This window comes from Opisthorchis viverrini (genome assembly GCF_000715545.1).
Source record: "Opisthorchis viverrini unplaced genomic scaffold opera_v5_7, whole genome shotgun sequence".
Classification (NCBI taxonomy): domain Eukaryota; kingdom Metazoa; phylum Platyhelminthes; class Trematoda; order Opisthorchiida; family Opisthorchiidae; genus Opisthorchis; species Opisthorchis viverrini.
In genome coordinates this window covers 2,845,967-2,873,555 of record NW_008751663.1, presented here as the reverse complement: position 1 = coordinate 2,873,555, position 27,589 = coordinate 2,845,967, and the positions used below count along the sequence as shown (strand labels likewise).

Below are 27,589 nucleotides of genomic sequence, written 5' to 3'. Positions count from 1 at the left end.
CAATTTACCAGCTCGCGCGTGCAATGCGCAGCTACTTACCCCCCAATCATCGGTGAACGAAACTGTGGCAGCTACAACCAGTGTACGACCAGTACGCGGTTATTACAGATGAGAATGATGATGATGATGATGATGATGCATGGTGATAGTCGGTTAACATAAGTCGGAGAGACTGGTTAAGCTGGTGTGGAGCTAGGTTGTGAAAGAGGATAGATGGAAGCAAAAATTGCACAAATACCGCCTTTTCCAAAGTGGGGGATTCAGTTTCTACGTATTAGACAATAAGTGGAGGAAATGAAGGACGACAACAGTCACGATTGGCTCCTGTGACCAGAATGCAAAAAGAAGGGTTACCGTTTCGCACTTTTGATAGCTAGTTTGCAGTGAATTCAGCTTTGTCTCTGTCTATCACAACTTGGAAAGAGTCACGTAAAGAAAATTGATCAGCGTATGTTGCAGTAGACGGACGTAGCCATCACTGGGTTTTCTTCTGTACTACTTCGCCATACGTAACCGTAGACCATTGGAGGGACCATTGCCTACCGATTTGAATAAAAGGTGCACGATGGTCAAATGTGATCAGACCGGACGGTAATAATTGTTCCCTTAATAAACTGAGGGCTTATTTGAAAAACGAAAACCCAAAGGACAAGTGATAAAAATTGACGAGGGCTATCTTATTCGGCGGATCAATTTACGGTGAGAAGAGACAGTGTGTGGCGAGCGAGTGGCAAAAACTGCTACGATATCAGTTAGAAGAACCAAGGATAGAAAAAGGTTTACGCGGAATATAATGAATGGGCCGTCCAAGAGAGATAAGTGGCCGTCGTTTGGATACGGAGCTTGGGTAGAAAAACAAGCAACCTGGATAAACAAGAGGGTGATGGAATATAACCCGATAGTACGAACTCGCAGAATCTGTACGGGCATAAAACGGACGATATTCATTATTGTGGACCTCGAAGTTGCTGAGGATGTCCAGTTCCACATTATCTTCATCATCGACATCATCGTCATCACCATCAGCATCAAAATCATCAACGGAATGACATCAGCGCTCAACACCAATGCTTCACTGCCGTAGAAAGCCTTATTGTAAAGAAAAGAGTAAATGTGGACAGGGGAGGGACTTAGTGCCTGCTCACAACAATCATTCCGAGGTGCCTACACCTCCAGACACTCACTCAGGCAATCTGGATAGAAACTGACAACAAGCACGCCACTGACGTCGGTTGGCAGCCATATCTTGTAGTGTCTTCAACCAGCACGGTGAGGATCACGCGGTCCCCATCCTGGAAGGCGAGTAGCACCGACAGCACCCAAGCGTTACGTAATCGCCTTCATACCCCTCTGCCAAGTCAAGGGTTGGCCACTTCTCTACTTCCGCCACTCTGAGTTGGGCATGGTTAAGCATACGCAACACATGCCCAACCAGCGCAGCTTTCGGTGCTGAACACAGTCTTCTATGGAGGTATCCGTTGCACAACCGAAATCTCGCTTTCTGACTGCCTGGTTGCGGATACGCCGACAAAAACCCACACGATGTATGGTTCTGAGACAACGACCGTCGAACACCTGAAGACGTCTCAGTTCGGCTGCTCGAACAGACAAAGTCTAACAGCCCGTGTCGGGGTCAGACTAAATTATCCCCACAACTAACAATCACAATGAGGAAGTACCACATGTGACATCGACTTTGGCGTTCGAAGAGCCCAGCAAAAATAGCTGTCGCATGGGAAAATTCGAAGTCAGGCACAGATCGATAGTACAAGAATTAAGGGCAGGAAGGTGAGAAGCAGACAATGCTGAATATAGGTGTCTGTGTAATCCAACCTCGAAATCGAAACAGTGGAAGCGTTTATAGTTTGAAACTGGTCATCGTACAAAGTCATCATATTCAGAAATTTCGGTCTCAGCGAGCGAAATAACTAGTGAATTGCCGCACAAAAGTGTGTCGACAGAGTTATGGCTAAAAATCAAGTTGCGGACGTTAAACATTGAGAATTCGGAGTCAAAGCTCACAGACTTGATTGGGCTAGTGAACCACGAAGGGTTTTTTAAAGTTGAGCAATCGTAGTTACTTCTTCTACAGCGTGATTTTTATGTCAACTGCGAAGCCCTCAGTAATTAAATTCTCACATTTGGGTATTTGTGACAGAAGTTCACCTCTTTCTTATGTATACGTCTGAGGGTGATGCATATGTTGGGCCGATCAACAATCCCCTCAAAAAACTCAATTAATTATGAATAATCTCTGCCACATTTTCCTTTAGTTTGCAAGAATAGACAATCCGTCTAACTACTTGTGAGCTCTGAAACAGTCACTAGCCATTACATCCTCATCTCTTCAGACTTCTTTCAAGAAGCGAGTGACTGATGCTGTTTCTAAACAGAATCGGTAGGCCGTAAATTACGACTGATTATTTCCACTTTTTGGACGCATTTAACAATCAAATAAACCCTCCTAACTCTCCGAATTTAAATCTCGTGTTCAATCTCCATGGTACAGAAACCAAACCAACCGAACCATATCCATCTCCGAAACTAATTTGAATGTGTACCTTTTGATGCATGGGGTTCTCTGTGAACTTCACGTCGCCAAGTTTCCGTTGTGTTCGGGAGTTTAAGAAAAGCGAAATTATAAGGAACTCATCAACACGGTATTGTCTGCCTATGACTATTGCTAGCATTCGAGGTCACTAATCAGATTGATCCTAACGTCGTGGCCTGATGGCATTCTATTTCACATTAATATATCTCGAGTAAAAGTAACGTAAGATGTACGCCAATTTGCAATGTATAATAAGTGACATGTTAACTGACGGTGATATCCAAAAAAACATAAAACAGCTGTACCGCATTCCTTGGTCTCTTAACTTCAAACGAATCGAATGTGGAACAAATTCTCGTCTAAAAACAGAACGAACTAAAGTTATTTTTCTACAAATCTAGACTCAAATGAAATCATACAGAAGAATCTGTGTAGGTTGGCGTATTTTTGTTACGTGGCCCTATAGTTCTATGAACTCAATTATCAAACACCTTACTAGAACGGATTGCTTAAAGGCTAATCACTTTTGCTGAAACACATAGATAGCCGCTTTATTCTTTGACCAGTTTAACAAGAGAACCCACATGCCAAGCTTCTATTAGACAACCAGAAAAGTTATGAAAATTCAGGAAGAAGCTCATGTTCACAAGTACCCTAATCCATTTTGTGTCAGTAGCACCATTCAAGAACCGATGACACATCGGTCCGTTGAAGCAAAAAATTCGACACAGAAGTCGCATTCAGAGTAAATGACAATGAACTCAAAGTCCTGCTTTCAAAATCTGCGTCAGATTGTTACCTGTTCAAAACCTTAAGAAGCCAGTTTAAAGCGCCATAGAAGCAAGGGGACTGGATTACAGACGGTTGGTGAAGATAAGATTAAAGGTCAAGCCCAAGGTCGCGACGCAAGCAGTAAACAGCAGCAGTGAGCGAAACCATGGTGAAACATTCGGACTCAGACCCTTTCATTAGGGGTAACACAACCAGAGACTGAAATGGCCGTATACGATGGTAAAATCCGAAAGCTGAACAAAACATGTTAGCTCAGCCTGTTTCCCCCCTCTGTCATATAAGCAAAAGCCAAGTCGAATAATTTCATCAAGTTTTTAGTCCAGGTCTCCGTTCGACCTCTTATCCTCTCACATGCCTCCTGACAATTTTAGTTTTGTTCAGCAAATTTCTTTGAACCAATCTGATTATCTTTTATTCGTCTGTCTGGGGTTCCGCTGTCGCTTTTAATATGTGCACGGTGCCTCGTGGTGACGTCTCAGGAACATTATCCACATTTCCTCCACGAAACCTGAGAGAACTTTGGCTATATTCACTTCTAAGAGATATATCCAGGTCTACACAACTAACCATCTACAACGTCAGGCACGATTCTGCCTGACAAGAACCTCACCATAAAGTATGCCTCAACCGAGAAATTTGGGCAGGCCGATACGCTAACGCGCTTAAGTACTTACCATGAAACGAAACCAGAAGACACCATCATATCGACCATTGCCGTCGGAGCAAAAGTCCGTGCTGTGGTGTTGGTGAATTTTGACGCTGTCCGAGATGCAACCAGAAATGACAGCATACTACAGAAGACAATGCAGTACCACCAATCCCGATGGTCAACAACCTGTCCATCAGGGGAACTCCGGAAACCTTTTCAGCGATGGAGTTCATTATCTGTTCTCAGTGGCTGTCGTCATTTTGGTGGTCGAGTTGTCATTTCCACCGACCGTTGCCACGGCTCGTAGCACAGTTCCACAGTGAATCTCCAGGGATAAGCCGCATGAAGGCGCTTGCTCGCAGCTATGTTCATTGCCCCGGTATGGAGGAGCACATGCAGCAGGTATGTCAGAATTGTTTCCGATGCGCAAATGCCCAGAAGTCACCCAACTGACCTTGGCCGCAGCCAAAAATCCATGGTCCCCCATCCATGTAGATCTCACCGGACCAATAAAAAGATGAAGCTTCCACATCATCGATGCATTCAGTAAGTGGCTTGAAGTCCTCATTATGCTTGAAACAACAACAATGGCAACCGTCACCACACCGTGCATCTGTTTCCAATATTCGGTGTCCCGGGAACTACTGTCTTCGACAATGGTACCCATTTCATATCCCATCAGTTCGGTGAATTTCTTCGGAGACACAGAATTACCCATGTTACTTTCCCAACATTCCAATCCCCATCAAGCTGAACAGTTAACAAACACCTTCAAACGCACGTTGACAAAAGCAGAAGGGGGAGGGACAATGGTAGAAGTCCTGGATATGTTTCTGCTGAATAATAGATCCACAGTCTCCGGACGGTCACTCTCCAGCAGAAGGTATGAGGAACAGGCGGTTGAGGCTTATCCATGAAGCTATCCTACCCACACTTACGTGTTCTCAATCACCGACAGGGAGGAAACCAACGTTCAGGCCTGGAAACCGGGTGCTTGTGAGGGACTATCACATGGGCACCGAAAATGGACTGTTGGCCTCGTCCTCAAAAGAACCGGTCAGGCGATTTGCAGCGCACAGATGAGATCATTGATATGAAAACAACATGTTAATCAACTACGGCCGACTGAGGCTCAATCCAAAAGAACAATTACTAGACCTCAAACTGCTGTTTGAAACCTTTGATCTCACAACACAAGCACCTATAACCACTGCTTCATATGTACCGCCCAAGATAGATCCATTGCTGCAACGGACACATCGTACCGGTCACGCTGGAAAACTGGTAGAACCCTTACAGCTTGATTCACGTAGACAATTTAAAGTTGAACGGCCAAAAGGGGGAGGTATCACGAAGGTCACATTCCTAAAAGTGACCACTGAATGCCCCAAAACGCAGCGACCGACAGCCTTGTATCAAATCCAGGCAGCGCGAGACAGCGCTGGACGTAGGTAAGACAGTATCTCTCTAATAAAATAGCTCAAAGCCGTTGTATTTTCGCGACCTCGCACTCACTTGTTCTCAATAAAGCTGTTGTATTCCTATCGGTAAGTCTTTTTTGCCACTAGGCCTGGAGCGGGAACAGCAATCAGATATAACAAGTCTGAAAACTGATAACTGTTGTTTGAAGACAATTGTCGGGAAGAAACCTGTGCTATATTACTAGCACACTGTGCTACAGGAAAGTCATCATCTATTTTGAATTAAGGTCCCTAACCTTAAGCTGCCACCTTATCTTGATGGTCGAGATGCAGTAATATACTATACTTGGTATCCTCGATGGAACTCTGTTTCACTGGAGCTTAGAAGGACACCGATGAATAGCCTGACAAAGGAAAATGAGTCCGCGTATTGCGAGAAATCCTATAAGAAGGCGGTCGGGAGGAATCGCGCGATAAGAGTATAAAGATTTTGGGTGTTTTTCATGTGAACAGCATGGCTACATTTATGGACGCAGCTATTCTGACTTCTCCAGAGGAAACAGCGTGGAGAGTGACTCGCGACCTCGCACTCACTTGTTCTCAATAAAGCTGTTGTATTCCTATCGGTAAGTCTTTTTTGCCACTAGGCCTGGAGCGGGAACAGCAATCAGATATAACAAGTCTGAAAACTGATAACTGTTGTTTGAAGACAATTGTCGGGAAGAAACCTGTGCTATATTACTAGCACACTGTGCTACAGGAAAGTCATCATCTATTTTGAATTAAGGTCCCTAACCTTAAGCTGCCACCTTATCTTGATGGTCGAGAAGCAGTAATATACTATACTTGGTATCCTCGATGGAACTCTGTTTCACTGGAGCTTAGAAGGACACCGATGAATAGCCTGACAAAGGAAAATGAGTCCGCGTATTGCGAGAAATCTTATAAGAAGGCGGTCGGGAGGAATCGCGCGATAAGAGTATAAAGATTTTGGGTGTTTTTCATGTGAACAGCATGCCTACATTTATGGACGCAGCTATTCTGACTTCTCCAGAGGAAACAGCCAGGACTTTACCACGCATGGAAGGAATGCTGTTAAAGCCAATGAGTGTTTCAGTCCCTGCGACTTCGTGCGAAGCAAGTTCCAGTGGTCAAATGGCCTTCTGGATAGGTCCTTTAACAGAAACTCAAAAAACAACGCATCCATAGGCTCACGTTTGAATCAGAGACTAGAGGAAATGTCTCCGGACAAAAACCTACATCTCGGCAAATAGTCTTGCACATCAGTATATTTTCACGGGAGTCCCACCTAGATTCCTCGTTTATGATATTCTCTCAACTGAATTTGCAGCACAAAGCCCGTCCCATATTACAGTTGGTACGAAATTTGAGATATTGTGGTATGTTTTTCAGATAAAACTACTCACGAGTTTGCCGTCCAGGATTTTTCAGCAAATTTGTGAGCAGTTTTCTTATAATAACCTACATCCTTCGACTTCCTTGTAGGTTAAACTTTTGGGACAACAGCTCAGCCTTCCATTCTTCCAGCACTTCATCACCTGCACTCCATTTCCACGCATCGAATGACGCACTGCGGCCACACCAACCGCCACTTTCCTGAGCACTGTCACATGTCAGAACCAACACCCATTAAAATAAACCAGAATAACCCCCACTAAATTCAGTAAATCAGATCCACGCTGCACTCTGTAATGTCAGCACTGGGCAAGAATTTATAATGGATGCCCTTCAGTACCAGACAATTTAACAGTTTCTTGTGTTCAGCCAAATCAAAAGGTCTCAGGTTGAGGATGACGGTCATTACTGGCCGTCGGAAGACTTTGCGCACTGTCAGAACCTGTCAAAAGATGAAGCTACGGTCGATGCAATCCCGGGTATGGCGAAATGCAGCTTGATTCTAATGGCTGTGAATCTCTCGACCGTATCAACCTCCGTACAATACTATCATAAATGCACTTGGAATTTATGGCCACCAGACGAATCTGACGGGGTTTTCACATGACGTTCCTTCATCCTCTTTGAAATGAAGTAAAATCAAGTCACTCCATTCTGTCGTTACAATTTCTTTAACGCAGGTACTTTTGAACGGAGTCGTCAAGTTAACCCCGAGGAAATATCCGCCCTGTTTCAAGAGTGCAGAATGCACACCGAGTAGGTCAGGTGCTTTGTGGCACCGAAGCAATAGGATTCCTCGCTGGACTTCCGTCAGTGATGATGGACTGGTGTCAGCGTTCCACTCGGGTTCATTTGATCTTTCCAAAGTTTGAGTCGATGATGGCAGCCTGAGTATGGCCGTGATACTCAGGCCCTGCCATACCAGGCAACCATTTGATGTCAGTGAACTGATTAGGTCATCGTCCGAAATGTCTGACTGTAGTTCCATAACGCTCATTATCTTGGATAAACAAAGCTGCACTACACTTCGATGTACGATTCTTTAGCTGTAAAGTTGACCCAGGTATATGGCCGGCACGCACTTTTCCCTCTGCAGTGGAAGCTTACCTTAGCCAAGCATGTAGATGGCTCTAGCTGGACTAGGTAGTGAAACTACAAGTGATCACAGCAAACAAGTGAGGTGTTGGTTAATCGACAGTTTTTAGCGGGTACTACAGTCCACCAGAACCTTGGGAGTCGTAAAATTCCCAAATTAGTTTTCAATATTGGTGAAAAGGTCCTTTCGGCATCGCCAATTAGAGAAACAGGAACAACTAACCAAGGTGGAGTCCTGAATATGGTGCGATGTTTGGGAAGGGTGTCATCGATGTACACTATCGCTAGGATTTACTTCCAAGCATAGTTTCAAACAGATAATTTTCTAATTAACTTCTTCGTTCCTTCCTTTTATTCAGATGACAAAAAGAGGAGACCATAGATTCACCTGGCCGCGCGAAGCTTGGAAAGTTTATAGCCACCGTTCCACCTTCTTTCCCATATCCTGAATATGAGAATATGTAACAAATGGGATAGACTTTCATTGTTCAAGGAGATTTATCCGCGATGCATTTGTCCGGTGCATAACTAAATTGCTGACGAATTATTCGGGTAAAATGTCGCGGTGTTGATAGGCGCTCATTCGTCCAACACAATTTATGGAACTGACTTGAATGCAATATATGACCTGTTCATCGAATGGCAACATAGTTTTTGTTTGTCACCAACGCATGGCCACAATAGAGCTGATTGCAAACCCGTCACGCACTCCGAATCATGCACACTCATTTGTACGTGACCAGGTAACCGTCACTTGCACATAATAGTAGAGTGTAATGTGAGAACTCTCTAATTTGCCACCCAGACGCAATCATATGTCCAGTAAAATACATGATTCGTTGTACATATTGTGGAATCCGTACTGTTGTCTGCCCGAGGGTGAGATCACGAGGGCACAAGTTTTCGACAAATCACGTGCTGAATTCATTAACAAAACAGCTTTGTGAGGTTTGTCATTGATCGTCTGCTTGAAGGCCGTATTCATCCGAAGTGAATATACTTGAAGACTCTTCTTTGACCACCAAGGTGTCTACCTTCGTACTGCAAATAATGCTATTTTGACTTTCGACGATCTGCGTTTTTGAGCAAAAAAAACTGAAACCTACAGGTAGCACGAGGCAGTATTTTAGTAGCTGATTGTTACACACTGCACTCGTATTTTATCCTATGGCTATCTTCGCATCAAAACCAGATGAGAGACTCCTTCTTTACTCGATTTTCAAATATTTCGTATAGACAGGCGCTCTTTTGAGCCACAGTTCTATATTTTTAAACGCGAAAACTATTGCTGAGAGTCCAATGGCTGTCGATTTAATTGAGTAATTGTTGAAACGAATGGCAAAACCCAATGCATTTCGTATGATTTGCACTTATGTCATGTATCTGCGCAGCAAGTTAATATTTAGCATGCCCAGGGATCCATGGACAGCCTTGGAACCGGTAGCAGCAGGTGACTCCATGGTAACAGAATTTAACAATGCATATTGTTGACAACTGATAAAGTAATTTCAAATAGACCAAGGTGTTGAAATAACCTTCACTTGAATCTGCACCAACGTTTGTAATTGGTATGGAGACAAACACCAATGATTTTCAATGTATCCCTACGCAAATGCTCACAAATGCTCAGCTTGAACAACTGAGCTGATCGGTTCCACCCAGAAACGCTTACTTATTTCAGTGCCCGGGCAGTGGAGTGCATACATAGAACACAAAATGCCCCTGACACGCTGTGGACCTCAAAATGCAACTTCGGGATCAATAATGTGGCCAGCAAGGGGTGCAGCTTTTTCCTATTTAAGACAGCAGCCAAAAATTCGTATGTCTGTTAAACGACCTCAGAAGTGTCGTTGAATGGTCTTTGTGATCCTTCCACCAGGAGTAGCTAGACAGAATCCAAACCTCAAACTTTCTCTTTCGCATCGACATCGAAGTACAAAATAACTACTCTTTAGAGATCGGAATTTAAAAAAGTTAATTTCAAATCTAGCAGCCCATGTGATAACGCAAATAAAAGTGGGGGGGATGTTCAGTTTCATTCCAGATTGTCTGACTGAGCACTTAGTGGTGTAAGAATGCATGAGGAAGCTGGCAGTAGGTTCCTTCACAATCCAGTCTTTTCTAGCTTTTTCAACTAGTCTTTTAGTATAATTATACAAACCTTGAGGCTGTACATCAGTGAAGCATCAGAGTTCTCCTTGAGGGTGGTGATTCTAATGATAGCCACAATAAGGAATCCTTATGTAGTCCTCTAGATACTTTGACAGTGAGCCTAATGGTCATTTCGACAATGGAGTTACTTTATAGTAGTCAATAAGTATCCACTACAAAACAAAATGTGTAACTGTCAATTACTTCTAAATCAAAGTGCAATGGTAAGTACCTATCATAAGTGACCCCGAAACACAATGGGATAAGAATGTGAAACTTACTAAAATCTGAGTTAAAGCCGTATGTACAAAATCCATGTTTAGGATCCACCACGCTACATAATTCGTGAACATCAACTAAACTGGTGTGCTCTCAACACACTCGGTCAACAACGTGGCCAATCAACTGACGGCTAAGCTGCACGCAATTCCACGTGATACCGGACGCCTGTTGATTAGTATTTCGGTGAGTGATTCTAAATGGTGGTTTGCGAGTAATACTGTTAACCAATCACCAGCAGATACAAAATGAACTTGGGCGTGCTAATTGGGAAACCCACATTTGTGAATCCGACATGGTGCACTCAAGTCACTTGGAATAGCTGTTTGAGTGTCAGATCAATGGCTGTATTGATTTTTGTGGAAATCGAATTGCTGGTTGGCTGACGTATGCTCTGGAACTTCTTGCCCGTTATTTTGTAAGCTGAGGAGCAGTTGGTGTCAACTGTTAGTTTTGTTGATATTCAGCTCATATACTTTACGTTTTGCAGAAGGGAGATGAACGGAAATGCGTGCACTTGAGTACCAATCGCTGCTCATAATTAGGTAACATATTATTCTATACCTAATTGTGTTTGAACAGAAAGGCCTTTTGTTGCACTCATGTGTACTGCACGTAATGCCAGAATGTATTTTGAATAACTCGTAATTAATGGAGATTACTGAACAATCAGTTAGGGATATACTTGTCCTAACACCCGTATGCCCTAATCTGAAATGAAGCAAATTTATCATTGAAATGTTCACCTGGTAACATCTGGCCCCAAATGCCCGTATAGATAACCCTGCAAATTCTTTTTCATCATTTGACTTTAAACGTCCGTGACTGGGAGATATATTGAGGTTGGCAACAGAATTCAGAAGGCTTCCAGTAAACAAGCAGCAGACCAACTAGATGGTGATCTCACTCAGATGGTTATGATTGGGGAACTATCCCGTTCACTTTCTCTGGGTATGTTAGAATTCTTGAAGGAAACTTCTCTGTAGCAGATGCGGGAATCTTTTCAATCAAAAAGCCTGGCCAATTTGGAACCTAATGATATTTACAAAGCGACCAAGAACTGATCAACTCAAGTGATTCATTAAAAATATTGGACGTTTCCATTTGAGAAAAGGTAAGTATCACATTTTCAATTGTCCTAATCAAACGTTCTAGCCGCCTAGGAAGTGCGCTGCTACCGAATTCACAAGAGTGACTATAATATCTGTAACCCATGCGTAGTTAGTGGGTGTGATTTTCCACGGTATGCAACCGCGACAGCTCTTGGAGCATAATCCCTGTTATCTCCAGCTTATTCAGTTGATCGATGATCCCAAATAACTTCGTGAACTGACATCCCATGTAACTGTTTTGTTAACTAAAACCTTATCCGGTAGTGCCAGAACTGATTCTTAAAGTTGACGATCTTGGGAAAATATGTTGTGTTTTGAACTGGAATGACATAGGTTTGCATGAGTTAAACATTGTTCCGGTGATTTGAATGGGTGTTTTGTCTTCTACGTAGTAGAGTGAAAGACACTTCCAAAACAAAAAAATTCTCTTTGAAAGGTTTTGGAACCAATCGAGAAGTCATCGTTTCAGAAGGGCTTGCTAAACAATCGCTAGTTTTTAATTGGACAACGTTTCGCCTTTGACACAAAAGCTTCATCAGGCCAAGTGAGTTGGCCACGAAAATGGCTAGGTTATAAGGCAGACGGGGGACGAATCCGTAAGTCCTCTTCAGATTATCACTGTCACTATCAACACTAGGTCAGTTTTGAGTGTCAATTAACGGCTCATGTGGGTTAGTTTGTTTACCAAAATCTTTCACCGATGAATTGGGGGAGTTTTGAAAATTAGTTCCGATCGGCTCTTGTTCCTTAATCTTCCACCTCAGGGTGCTTCAATTGACTCATTGGTTTACACTCAAGAACAAGGTCTGGCAATGGGATCTCTAATATCCCCAGTTTTGGCAAATATATTCATGGAAGAATTTGAACAGAGAGCCTTAGCCGGAATCCCATACCAATCTAAGATATTCCGGCGTTCGTGATGAAATGAGACGAGTTTAGTGAGTTCTATAGCCATCTGAATTGGTCTACACATCAAATTTAGTATAGAGATAGAGTCAGCCACGGTTTTTTGGCCTTTTTGGACTGCATGACACATAAGGTCGGGGGAAAAACTAAAGACCACAGTGTACGAGAAGCCGACCGACATTGGGGGAAGGTTATGAACTATTCGTCTGCCCATCCGAAGTCGGTGTTCGCCAGCACTGCCTCATCAATGTTTAGGCGTGTAAGGGCCCTGTGCACAGAAGAAGCCGATCAGATAGTGGCCCAAAATGAAGTGGATATCCAGCGAGCTTGATTAGGCGTCAATTGCGGAGGTTGTTGGTACCTCCAGCAAAACCCATCAGGGATCGCTGTTGTTCCGTGTAAACCAGGAACATTTCAGGTCATTCGAAGAATTATAAACACAGCTAACATAAGAGTAGCTTTCCAGAGGGGGGAACACTCTGCGCTCTGCACTGGTGCAGTTGGAGGATTGCATCCCTGCAAACAGAGCCGAGGACTGTGTCTACAAAATTGAGTGTAACGACCACACCAAGGTCTACATAGGACAGACACCAGAATCGGAGAGCATAGTAGAAAAATAAACAGGTCGACGAGGAATACAGATGAATGTCAAGCGTTATTGAAAGACTCGGCGGTTGCGGAAAACGCACTCGACGCGGGACCAAAAATAGACTTAGAAAATGTTGAGGTTTTTAGGTGAGGACTACGGTCCAAGCCAGAGACTGATAACCGAGGCGGTAGAAATCGCCAAGCATCCCAGTGTTAACCGAACAGAAGGCGTGGAACTGGCAAGCGTGTGGAGAACGGTCTTGGGTCAATCGATCTAACACGTGTTGGTGTGCGATTATCAAAGGGAAGGTTAGTCATCATCTGGATTTCACTTAACCTTACGCACCTCCCCTCCCCCCAACTAAATTGTCGCAACATTCACATGCCCACGAAGATTAAGAAAAATCTACCAGTGGCCCCCGAGGTGAATCCAGTGAAGCACCCTGAAGTGGAAGCTTAAGGAACAAAAAGCGATCGGAACTAATTTTCGAAACTCCTCCAACCCATCAATTTAAGATTTTGGCAACCACACCAGCCGACAAGAGCCGTTACTTGACACTCAACACTAATCTAGTGTGATACTCTGAAGAGGACTTACCGATTGGATCCCCGTCTGCCTTATAACCTAGCCACTTTGGTGAACTGCCCACCTGGCCTGATGAAGTTTTTGAATCGAAAGCGAAATGTTATCCAAATAAAAACTACCGATTATTTAACAAGCACTTCTGAACAATTTTCTTCTCTTTGTCACGCTCGTTTGCCCTCGACTATCTGTTAGGCAAGTAACGTATAAATTTGATCCGGTTCGGTTTTCCAACAACACATGCGCAAACGGGTTTTTTGTATGAATTTCACCTACCAGTCAACTATGTGGATATACCTGCTCTTCGGTAAGGGATTGTTTTGAGCACTCTGCTAATCTGAAGCAGTGGTATTTTCTACTTTTTAGTCGTTTAGTGAATTTTGAATACCTTCATTCCAGAAGGTATTCAGTTAGTGTTTGTATATAACTTGGGCTTGACGGCTTGATGCTGCCCTCGTGACTTCCAAAATAGTAATTTGTTGTAGTTTCACTCTGCTTAGTTGGGATGGAATTTTGTTATATCTATAAAGCTCTTTCACTTGAACCCGAACAAACGAACAGTCGGTGGCCATATACACAAACATTGGGCACAAACAATGGCTTCAGTTCAAGGGACCCGTTTGAGCACAAATAGATGGTCGTGCGACTATTGTTATGAGGGTAATTAAAGAGTCAATCGGGGACAACATCTCACGCATTTGTCCTTACAAGCGATAAATCGATTGCGTTTCGCTTTTAACCTTTGATTCTCTCACTGATGCACTTTTTGATAACTTGAAAAACTCACCACAGTCTGTCGACTCAACACCATAAAACCACATGAAACACTCAGTATTTTTAGTTCTATGGTTTTGTGTCTGATGCGCTGAGTCAGGGTTTCGTAAAACAACAGCTCTTGCGCAACCGAAGGGAGCCTCGGGTACTCAGCAGACAGAGAACTCAAGCTGGTATGATTATCTCTTTATACAGCGTTCAGTGCATCCATATTGTTCAGCTGTAGCACCCTTCTCGTGCCTAGCTGCCATGCCACCCGCAAGAACCACGAAGGCTGGGATACTGCCAAGATGCCCAAGCCTAGACATGGGAATTCGACAGACAGAGGTCAGGTTCGAACCACGGACCTTCCGGTCAGTAAGTTCGCGCTCTAACCACTTTGGCCATCTAGCTCCCGCGTCCATATTGCCTGGTCCCGGTAAAAAAGATTTTTAAGTTACTCATAAGGGCCACGTGGTTTAACCATCTTACACTTCGATTATCAGTTCACCTGCGGCTGCGACGGAAAGGGATAGGCAGGATGGATTGCCCAAGGATGTCCGAATATTTTTCGAGGGTAAAAATCGCAAACAGTGCGAGGTAATCGAGGCCACCCATTGAGATAAGTAACCCTGAAATAGGTCACTTGAACCACACAGGTGTTCAATATGGTATTAGGCAACCTGAGCCCAAAAACTTTAGCTCTGTCGCCTGGCATATGGATGAGAACACAGCGACCAACTTCGTCTATTCAAAAATATCAGCCAATAATATACACACCGTTAACGTCTGACAACCTCAGGTTGCCTTCGGAAAGCCTGATGCGCCGACTAAATTTCGTTTTCGTTGCCACTTTTGTGATTCATTAAGGGGTTTGGGATATTTATGTCTCAAAGCTTGGTATTTCTTGCTTCTTTGATGGTTTTCGTGTTTATTCAGATCCTTTCTGTTTTGTGTTTGCGGGAATGAATATATGGTGCTGCAGAGATACATCAGTCTAATCTGTGAATGCCGAAGAGTACGACATAAATTCATATATATTTCAGCTACTTATAACCCTGCGATTTGATATCGCGCACGTCAAAAAAACTGCTGTAAACCACGCGATCCCCCTGGTAGGAAGACCACTCAAGAGAAATAGGTCAGGCGGGTTGAGGTTAGAGGATGACCTCTTTTGAGTACTGATCACATTTATGAACCATACAATCAGGTATCCCTGTATGTGTCGGATTGGTTACAATGCTGAAGTGAGGTAGTTGTACAAGTGAACCTCAATATTGGGGCCTTTACAAGGACGTTTACCGTCTGGAGACGATTACGGTTGATTTACTCACAAACTATTTTCAGGGAAAAATATCAAACACCAATTCATAAAGTTCTGAGAAGACTTGAGTTTGACCTTGAGAAAAAAGGCTGTGCATAGAAATTCAACTCTTTTACCGTTCATTGAGCCTGACCCGTCTGGTTGACAATCCTTCTGTTTGCACGTTCCCTCAGGTAGAATAACTCTTCATGAGCAGTACTGTATGTGATTCAAGTTGCAAGTCAACGAACCATTCATGCACCCAGGGTTCTGATTTTAATGGAGTAGAACCTTCGTAACACCAAACCACCAAACACAAGTCTAGCGGAACTGATCTCTAAGTTACCTTATCTGTTTAGTCGTACGGGATTTGATAGGTTGAGCGGGGTGTGACATAGAACTTGTGGAGGTCGACTGTCTGGCAGGATAAATTTCCTTTGTAGCGTGACGCGTGGGTTCGACAATCCCGAATATAAAATGAAGATTTGGGGTTCGTAATTCTACGGTACTATTAGAACCTTCGTAACACCAAACCACCAAACACAAGTCTAGCGGAACTGATCTCTAAGTTACCTTATCTGTTTAGTCGTACGGGATTTGATAGGTTGAGCGGGGTGTGACATAGAACTTGTGGAGGTCGACTGTCTGGCAGGATAAATTTCCTTTGTAGCGTGACGCGTGGGTTCGACAATCCCGAATATCAAATGGAAGATTTGGGTTCGTAATTCTACGGTACTATTTACACAAGGGTAAGCAATTGTGTACGACAAACCTCAATCGTTCACGTTCGTAGCGTCAACAAGTTCACAGGCTGTCAGTGACCGGCACAGTGCAGTGTCAACGACCGCACACTTAATAACGGCGAGCGGAATGATGGCTCAGTAGGGTGGGTTGTGGTCGTCCCTTCCGACAACGGACGATCACATGTGCCATCACACGGATTCATGAGAAAACAGGTCAAGGCAGGCTCAGCAAACGGCACATGAACGCACATGGGTAAGTAGGTCAGCAGTGCAAGGTGGGTGGCGGGTACGGAAATGCAAAACAACTGGAGGTCAAAAGTATATATGCGGAGTAAGCAAACGAATGGGGGAATTCTCATAAGGTCAACTTAGATTCGACAAAGGGAGAGTGACACTCTATGATCTTAGTGAACGAAAATTGTGCCACATGAAAAACGTGAAACGTCCTCCATATACATCAAAAGCGTTGTGTTCTCAGTGAATGGTTATTCCAGGTTCTGGAAGGGATCTCAAGGTGAAAAAACTGAACTAACAAAGGAGACCATTGATGTTGAAAGTCAAGTTTGAAAGGACAACGGTGGGATACCTAACAGTAGAAAAGCTACTGATTGTTTGGAATTCTCTGCGAGAAAAATTAAACACCGTTCATGGAGGACCTCCTGCAGGACTGAACAATTTGGGAACGACCTGTGTTCTACAGAAGGATGGAGTGGCGAGGATTAAACAGATTTCATCCGGATGGATATTTTTCGAATAAACTGTATACCACTGAGTGGAAGAAGGCCTTCGCTGCGGAGTTGTTTATTAGAGAACCACCATAGAACAGTTACAGGCTATAGGACAGGGAAGCAAACTCTCATANATGCATCTTGTTTACAATACTGAATATACATCTTCTCCTTGAACGCGTCTCCTTAAACTTTCCTGGATATTCATTGACTGTTGCTCGAATGCAAGCATATGCTACAAAGCGACTCCACAAATCCCTTAGAAGAACTCACTTTTCAAGAGACGCGAAGGGGATTCACGGGAAGACACTAATCGCATGCCTCATCAGTAGTATCCACCGAAGAAAGTGCATACCAGTACACCTCAGAAACTCAGTTAAAAATGCACATTCCACCGGTTATATGCCAATGATATATTTATCATCCCAAATGCTTATATCAGCCTGAATAATTTATCGAATGTCTTCATCCAGTCTTGTGTTTCTCGATAGAGGAGAACGGTGCTTGTTAGGAGTACCTGATCTTCCTGTTTGCTTGGATTTAGAGGGGAGATGGTGAGGTAGTACATCGAACTGTATATCGAGAGCACACATCAACTGGTAAGGATGTATATTTTGAGAGTTCGATGTATTCAACGAAGGAGGAATTTCATCAGTTTTCTTGCGGAAGAGCAGTAAGAATCGATTGTGGTGTTGAGAAAGACACTAAAATACTAAGAAAACATTTGGAATACGAGCGAAAATTTTTGTAGTTGGAACAATGGAATCTGTAAAAAAAATGGAGCTTACCCAGCAAACAGGAAGTCACTTTATGCCAGTCTTCTTTCATGGAAAGCATCCATTGCTGAGTACTTTTATGAGGCGGAATGTTTTGAATGGAATATTTGTGATATCCAAAACTTGTCTGCCTTCCGCCCCATCCCACATATTCAAGCTGTATTTAGAAGACAGATAGCCAGCCACCCCCACCAGGTGTTGTACTCACTCAGTCTGCTTGAGAATCACGCTAGTCGTACAACGGTGGATACCCGAATATTTTCCCTCTTTGCTGATTACAAAAACTTTGGATCCAGTTAAGGTAGTATTGCTTTGCACCTAACCAAAATTGCTCCAATAACAGATGAAGATTGAGCTTCGCTCACAATTTGCCAGGTCCCAAATGCTCTTAAGCAAATGTGGAGTTGTATTCCTCAGATGATGGGTTAGGTCGTTCGCTACTGTTCTGAATATCATGTCCGGGTGTAATTCCTTGAGCCAAATTCATTTCGAATATTCGTACATACTAAACCTAAGTGATCGTCGACAAAAAGAACAGTTTTGGTTGTTTCAGTCAATTCTATTTTATGGTTAGCAAGCAGGCTACTCTAAGCTTACCTTCATGGTTGAGTTGAGCAGTAATCGCTCACATGTTGAACCATCACGGCCAACGAGAAATAAGTAGCCAGAAACTTTAGTAACGAGCTTGCTATCAAATGTATGGATACGATTGTATCATAATAAAGCCCCAGCAATTTTGTCGCTCATGAAGCTGAACGTAATGTATCGAAAACGTTTATGGTTTTAGAACTCAGAAAAGTTAAAAAGCGGATCCGGGTTGTAGGAATCAAAGTAACGGTTTCCTTCAAGAGAATATACTGCGATATCTCGAACATCGCGCCAACTGAGGCGGCCTGTGTGCAGCACATTCAGTTGTAGAACATCATAAACAAGAGTATCAGTTTAGTCTCTCGTGAAAACCATATTGATTTGCAAACGAGTGTATTTATCGAAAACAGTATAATTTGGGTTCAAGAAGAACATAAGGTTGATGGAAACTTAGGAACTGCGCCTATCTGATGAGCCCCAAGAAGCGCGAAACCAGTCGTGGGCTGTCGAAGCGTTTTCAGCGACCTTGTGAGCAACTTCTTTCAGGAATCACTTTGCATATTTAGGCACTAATACCCTGAGATTAGCAGAGCGTGATTTGATTTTCGGTCATAAAATGTGACAAGCATTCTACAAAAAATAAAGTGTCCTGTAAATATTGTTTGCCAGATCTTTCTATTCATCCAATCCTTTCTGTTCGCAAACAGTGGTTTTGGTATGGCATGATTCATAACCACGTTTATTGGAACGGTCCGTGTACCTCAGACAGCCATTCAAAGAGTATTCCTCAGAGGCCACGAATCGACAGTTTAGGATGTTAAAGGAGACAAACAACCTGTTGTCTTCTGCATTTACCCTGGGTTTGTTCATCAAAGACCGATTACCTCGTCGCACTTTCAATGGTGAATGTTTATTCAGATTGTCTTGTTGAGCACCATATACGAGATGCCCAATTCTAGATCACCGGATGCAACTCGTGGCCGCTGCGTTGTAACAGATCAAACTCTAGTGTGATCAATGACTTCGAGCGGAGTGCAACTTCATAAATTCTGTTGCAAACAGACTATCATGTCCACTGTGATCAGTCGTGATCGACTAGAATCCAAGTGTCAATGTAGATGATCTACTGTACGCCTATGTGCGCAGAAAGGGTGTATGCGGTCAGGTGACCTCTCATGACCCTGAACAATCTGACTGAATCACACAGCCGAGAACATCTGAGTGACCTCCTCAAAAGTCGGTTCGTGACATTCACAAGAAACTTTCGGTCATTTGGCTTAATGAGGTCTGTGGTACCGTAACGACCTCATCATGTCATAAACTAACTGGATATGTTTGAGAAAAAATTCTTTTTATAATATCGCTTTGCTTTCAGATCCAATTTACCAGGCATATGGCCAGAGAGGGGACTGGCAATATATCTATAGCTGTGGGTGTATTCCTCATTTGGCGTTCACCATTTGTAGTAACGGTATTTTCCTCAGCTTAGTTCTCGGTCTGAGCATCCCAAGCGCTCACGTGAAAACACCCCCAAAGGTGCACAAAGTCTATTAATGCCCAAAACGAGGTCAAGAACAATTGTACGTATATATAGCGTAGATGGTTATAACCTGGAAATTCTGACGCGTTCTGGATGCGCCATTGGCATTTGGCCAATACTGGGTCATGAGTGGCTGTTGGGTCCAGATTTTCGACCAATCAGACCTCTTCTTGATGCCAGACCGGCAAGCGTCCCGAATTCTTGGCCAGTCTTGTGCGGGATAGGCTTATCGACCGTAGCAACGCCTGAAGACGTGCGGTATAGTGGGATTCGTGTGGAATCCTGCCTAACACCATCATAAACCACCTTCATACAACCATATATTTTAAAAGGTCCTTGCCATGTCGTCCAGAGGGATGAGCATATTTCAGAAGGTTTATACGAAACCACGTACAGCCGACAGTAGAAATCATGGTGGTTTGTCCATCTGCGCGTTTGAAAATGAATCAAACTCTTATAAAGTGTGCTGTTACTCGTTGCATTTATTCTCCGTAGAACACCCTTTTCTTTAACTTCCAGGTGACATACTCGTTACTGATTGTTGAATGTATAAGTCCATCACCGTTCTGTTCTCTATCAAGTCCCGTGTATCCCCCACGACATCTGGGAATAAGTTCGAACGCTTACCTGAAGGGGATCGATGAATGAGAACTATCAAAAGAGTTACTAAAGAGTTTTGTTCAACTTTAAAGTTTTAATGTCAAGGCCTACAGCATCTTTCCATGAGGGTACTCATCAAGCACGTTGTAGAAAGCACACGGCACACCCATTCACTGTTGCGGAACGTACCAACATATGTTCTCACAAGTATCATGACTTCATCCGGGGGCACACATTTATCTGTGATTCGTGAGTGGCCACTCTGGCTACAACCACACTTATTTTATTAAAAAGAACCCTCATTCTAAGGTTATTCTTCAAAGTGGCCTCCACACCCTACAAAAGACAGGCGTTTTTACCATTGCGTCTCGTTTTCCGTCATTATAAAATGAGCTGAATTTCTAGTACAGTGAAGCACAAGTCACTATCACTCTCAGTGTTTCTCATTTATTGTTCCATTGTTGTTGGTCTGTTAGGGTCTTGACCTTCATTTGCTCACTGTGCTCCAAGAATGGACGTGTAGACAAACCATTACTTGTATTATTGTACTTTTGCAGTAGCCATTCCATAGGATGCATTTTGCATTCCCAGTCAACACACGATGTTTCGTTGATTGTGCCACCTTCCGGCACCCAAAATGTGTCATCTCCATTTCCCGACTTGCTTCCTGATGAACCATGATTTGTTCTGTGGTGGCATTTAGTTTATGCATTCGGTTAACAAATGTGAGTGTTGGATATTTCTTCAGCATGCACATCAATGCTTCAAACGCAAAGGGCAATTTTAGAAGGGGATCGGCTAGTCGCGCCTACCTTTGACCGTGCTGTGCATGAAAACTTCGGTGTATTTTGGTGGCATCAGTACCACTTCGTCTCTGAACAACTTTACTACAATATCTTTGACTCATAAGAGATCCGCCCAATGACAAGACCCATCAATTCGGATGGACGAATTGCTCAGCGATAGAAGATTCAAGCCATTCTTCAGAGTTGTTCTTCTGAAGAAAAGCAGGAAAGCACACGGTGCGCGTTGGAATTAAGTAGTCTACTTCTTTTCATTCTTGGAACGTCCCTAAGCGCATACACAGCTGTAGCTCATCCGACACAAATTAGCACATTCAGCCTAGATGCTGTTCTAGTTTTGCTCCAGTTAGCCGAAAAATAAATTATATGCAACATGGTCGGAGAGATTTGGTCGCCAGCCTAACCGCATTCAACCGTGTCACTGTGCGGGTTAACATTCGTTTGTAAATTTGCTTGTCAAATCGAATTACGTCGATGGAACGGCGCACAAGATAGTCCGTACCACGCATTTTGCGCTGAGCTGCACTCCCGATCTTCTGTGGCCGGTGAAGAAGCGAACTAGGTAGTCACTGTGACGCACAGCATGGTCAGGTGCGAGATGGCCCAGTTGGTTGTAGCGCGAAATTTTCTGATCCGAATGTCTGTAGTTCGAACCCAACCTCTGTATCTCGACTTCCCTGTCTAGGTAAACTGATAGTATCTCACCCCTCATGCCTCCTACGGGTGGTATGGCAGCACCGAAAGGATGCTACCCCTGAGTAATTATCAGTTTTACAGTGCGGTCTGCCACACGGATTCTGGATGCACTGATTGCTCAACATACCACCCAAATCAGCCATCTACGTGATTCCTAATGTTTATTCTGGTTCTAAGTGTGGAACTCACACTTAAAATCACTAGCGTTTAGCAGAGCCATATTGAATATAAGTAGCTGCCTACAGCACATCATCATTCTGAATAAAGGCACTCGTCGACAAGTGGTAGTTCGACTTGGTTTGCAAATTTTTTGTAAAAATAGCACCTATGTTTGATGTGCTCTGCTGAGCAAATCACATCTCAATTGTTCAACAGTTAGGCTGATTTGGTGTGCGAAAACGGATCTTCTAAAGAAACGACAGCGTTTCAGTGGGTGTTAAAGGCGGTGAAATATCATCTGTTGTGCAGCTCTACAGCATTCTATCGGAAATTTGACAAACACCTGAACATCTACAACAACGTGTGCAGAATGTAATGGGATACATACCAATAAAGCTTATGAGGGGGCGGATTAAATTCATCACTTGGATACACTGATTCATCTCTGATATCACTGATGTGGACGGCGTGTCGGTATATCGTGAATTCGATCAGGTTTCATCAAGAATAAGTCGCCCTTGTGATACTCAGCCTAACGATGAAGGATGATATGAAGCATGAACATGGTTTGTCTAAGCAAAAAACATATTTGACGGGTAATCCAGTCGAACCGATGGACGAGTAACGTGGTGCTATCTAGTAATGCATCTCTAAGTGAGGAAAACCGGTGTCGACGATAATCGAATCGATTTCCGGCTTGGGTATTCGATGAAACTGAACTACCTCTACTGGCTCACTTCTATGTCTCGGATTTTTTCAAGCATACCGTGATTCAAAGAGGGCACTTGTAGGAAGAGTTACTGTTGGGTGGAAGGGTGATCTTCTACATGTAAAATATGAATGTAAACGGAAACGGTAAATGGAAGTGCCCTAGCGGAAGAAAGCCGGTAATGATTATATCACGTCACTCTTACAAGGAGTATATTAAATCAGACAACCAGGCGGCCGTAGTGAGTTCAAAAGACGTGCTAAAATGCAGCCATAAACAGGTACATTTTGTTCGGCGATAACTTTGTACGAGAGTGTAGGGTGTGTGGTCCTTCAACTACCAGCAGATGACACTAAATTTGAACAGAAAATGGGTTTGGGATCAAGTCTAAGCGAGCGAGTTTTCGGCCCTTTAAGAAAATGGACTTGATGTCTCAGAACAACCCTCAAGATGAACCAAAGTGTAACTCTGGATAAGGTTAAGCTTTGCATTCACTTTACACTTTAAAAAAAATGGATGCTCCTAGACATGGAGCATAACATAAGATAACACTGATATCGGATGATGATCATACCAACCACGAGGAATGTAGATTTTATGTGGAGTAAAATTCCTGGTGCAGTGCATCCCAAGTCTCAAATATCACCTAGACCCGGGGAACCTGATACTAAGAAGGTAGCTTCGAGAATTAGCTGCGATTTCTTCAGTCACGCGATCGATCAAGAGTGCAGTCCGGTCGATTAAAAATGGTCTTTCAATGATTGCGCGCGCTGATGCATTGGTGGCAGACAGAGCGCTTGCTTTGTCAGATGTTTCTGGTTCGGTTTCTGAATCGCCCAATTCAATATTGTCTGCTTAAGTTTGCCGTGTATAACACCGCTTAGAAACAGGATCAACGTGAACAAATGTTTACAGTCATGTTACCATAGGAATCAGTGGGATTCACCGATCCACAGAAATGATGGTCCTTTAAAAATGTGTTGTTTTAGCGAGTGCAAGATATCAGCAACTAACTCTTCTGAATTCCTCAACCATAGACTATTCGAATGGATTACGAGCGCTTTAGTCTCCTATATAGCTGGCTTTCTGCGACAGACAAGCTGTGAGGATCACAAGACATAATTGAGCATCTGACTACCTACTGAGGCAGTAAACTTCAGCAGTTCCTACAGAAGCTTTACCGGCAGGAGAGAGATTCAATTGAATTCCATCTGAGTCCACGGTCAACACTGAACTAATCTGTAATACTTGAAGTTCTGGCGTTCAATTTGGAAAGGAAATTTATGGAGATTAGTAAAATGAGTCTGTCCGCACTGGTCTGGTTTGGGTTTTTACCGACTCTGTAAGTATTGCTTAATGTACACCCCCACCTAATGCTAGCATAGAATGCGGTGATTCCTCTTCAAGAGGCGATCTTCGGAAAGTGAGTTTTACTCAACAAACACTCCACTAACGAGAATGCAGTTGTCCTCATGTAAATTCGTTGCCCGTCGTCAGTGAATGACAGAACATACCGATTGCCTGCTCGGAATGTTCGTCCGTCTTACACATCTATAGGTGAAATGTGGTAGACCCGTATGAAGATTCCAACACTCCTCGATCCGGATTAACCCCACGTAACCAGAAAGGAAGTGGAACAGTGAAAGACTTGCGCATGTAAAGAATCGAACTGTCGTTCGAAATTGGGAGTTAAATCTTGCGTTGTTCATGCTTGCTTCAATCTGTACTGCTACTGAGCAACATGATAAAGTGCATACTTTTTTGCTAAATATTAAATGGACCACCAGTCAAATATCCAACAGCACCGACCTTATGATATATTTGGCGACTTACACGACAATTATCGTGATATTATCACCTAGGGGAATGTGCCGTTGATTTGACATAGAGAACTATTCCTGTATGAGTCCGAGTGTGTACAAGGATGAGTCGTATCTGGCTGGAAAAAATTTCGCGCCGGAGCCGGTTTAATTCTAATTGCGATGTTCAGGGACGGGTCTAGTACGGACATACGTGACCGATTCAACCAAACCTCTAGGCGAAATGTTTTTCCTTTGATCACTTCCATAGAGTGCTAACCAATTTGATGGCAACTGGATACACTAGCGACTACCTATCAGAAACATACAGTATGCTCAATTGGGACGAGGGTTGTTCACCACTGTCCGAATATGTCATACTGAACTATGCATGTTTTAGGGATCTTGGAGCTCTTAGATTGCTTACAAGTGGGCTCGTATGCCGATTGCCAATTCAATTAGGGTGTTCACCTAGGGTTAAATGCGTTGCTCCAATACCTTACACAACGGAAGCCAGAAGTAACTGAGACGTTTTCGCTTACCGAGCGTAGTTTCTTGTGTGTGTTTTCAAATGTATCGTCATCTGGTCACCATGACTGGTTTGTGCTGGCTTACGTGATTGCGGCCAAGGCACTCTCCGTGAGTGCGTGAGCTTTAAAGTAGGCAACACCATGATTTCTGTCCCAACACTTTTCAAACGAAGCGCAGGTTGCTGCTAAAACCAAAACTGGAAAATTATCGTCAGAAACGGCTACGCTTCGTAACGAAAAATGGATTTTTAGATGAAATGAATTCAAGCTAATTGGAAACAAGCCAAAGTAGATTGGTCAGGCGGTTTACCACTTTCAGAAATCAACCCTCAGTACAAAAGTCTCCCAGTCATGAACCCCCCCACCAGGAAAATTCTTCTTCATGGCATTACTTTGGAGTTACCGCAAACTGTTCTCAAGACATTAAAAACACTAAGCCCGAAAAGAAGATGCCTTATTATCCCCTAAGTAGCGAATTTACGCTCACAAGAGCATGCTTCACGTCACTGCCCGAGAATTATTATCTAATCGCCACTCTTCACTATCAGTCAGCTAACTAACCCAGCGCGTTGGCGAGCTACTTTTGACTAGAATATGCTGTTTTTAATTTACTTTTGTTCACTAACACTACACGTTTCGTTAGAAAGTTGCGAGTGAACTATCGACGTGCAGCAATATGGTTGAAGGATAACGTGAAGCAACCTAAACTCACAATCATTCGTGGTTCCATTGTTCAGTTGTAGGTAGTTGTGGGGTGCGTGGACTTCACTATGGACTCGTGACAGGCACTGATCGGCACATCCATGACAGTAAATGAGTCGCCATTCGAGACGTCGGGCAAACCGGTCACTTTGCGCCAGCGTAAGCATGTTCGTGTGTACATGCTTAGTAGTTCAGGGGAAGCAGCAGGATGTAGACTAATGCATGCACAATCCCACTGCATGTAGGAAGTCCGGAGTTCGACCTCCAACAGTGCTAAGCACACATACTGCTGATATTCTCTAATAAGAGCGAAAATTTAGTTCAGTGGTTAACCATTTAGTATGGACACAACATTATTTGTGCCAGAACATGGTAGGACCATTCAAACGAGACTGATGTGAATGTGAGTTTCATTATTGCCCAGTGTTTTTGCTGCTATATAGGAATTCATTTCTGTGGTAACCTTTTCAGTGCTCGGTTTAGTTGAATCAAAGGAAATGGTTCATAGTGACCCAGAAGAGGAAGCAAACGACCATATTAGCATTTCATAATGGCTTGTTTGTTCCCATGATTTTGAATTAGACGTTATCTCTTTTTTTCCTGTTACACTTTCGCATTCATCGCTTGCATTCATTTTTTATGTTTGTGACCATGTTCTTCAAAAATAAACGATAATGGGCAAAATGAGAAATGTTATCGAAAGCCTTTGAAAATATAACTTTGTTGCTTTGGTGATTTTGTCCACAAGATGGACTTCTGAAGAAACAGATGGATTCATCTAAAGGTATGTCCTCAAGTAAGCCGTACGTGTTATACTTGAGGTTATTTGGAAGTTTGCCGAAATCGATTTAGCAATGTTTCGCTCTCAGCAGTTCACTGATATGCATAACCAAATATTAATGACTACGCTGTTTCCAGTTTAGAATCTTTCAAACTCCGAATCACCTAATGGCGTCCCGAAAGCAATTTCAGAGTGACTAAAGTTCATCACCAATGGCTCCCCACAGCGACTGTATCAATCTTCGGTGTAAAATTTAGATTTCCCAAGGGGCAGAATATTCTCGCGTGAGCTCAGCATCGCTCACCCCTTTTTTGCCAGCCAAACTATGTGCATTATGTAAAAGGCGAGAAACTTATGTCGTTCGATTGGGATCACAATAACCGGATCACAATAGCAGCGTCAGAGCGAAAGTAGTGTGTATTTTACATACTCAATGTTTTAAACTAGTATGTCTGTGGTCTGAAAATAAGTGGATGCAAAATTCCTTTCAATGGCAACTGCTTGAAAAGTCTGCAGTCGCGTGCTAAGGATGGGGTCGTGTGATGGTCTACTCAAGTTACACGGATGTTGCATTTTTGCTCTTGAGTGTGTGACGTCAAAAGCTAACTTGTCCGTTGGCTGTCTACAAAGTTTGCAGCGTCTATCCGATCACACTCGAGTGACAATTGAAATGAGTTCTTTCTTCCGGCCAATCTGAGACACAAACACGCACACACACCAAATAACTTGAAAAGGACAACTAGGGTAAAACACATCAAATTTTTATTAAAATTTGAGCCTGTGAGTGCTTCCGTCTATGCAGCCCATCCCTTGGGTACTCCGACAACTTAACGATT

At 43.2% G+C, this 27,589-nt stretch overlaps 1 protein-coding gene across 1 annotated transcript in view; it reads right to left on the bottom strand.

The window, feature by feature from the left end:
* Positions 1-10,615, bottom strand: part of T265_00732 (hypothetical protein) — a gene marked incomplete at both ends in the record, with an annotated part of 23,630 nt that extends 13,015 nt beyond the window's left edge. The window contains one exon of the mRNA XM_009164581.1: positions 10,357-10,615. Coding sequence (XP_009162845.1) covers positions 10,357-10,428 — 72 coding nt within the window. The remainder of the gene's footprint in view (positions 1-10,356) is intronic.
* Between the last annotated feature and the right edge of the window lie 16,974 nt (positions 10,616-27,589).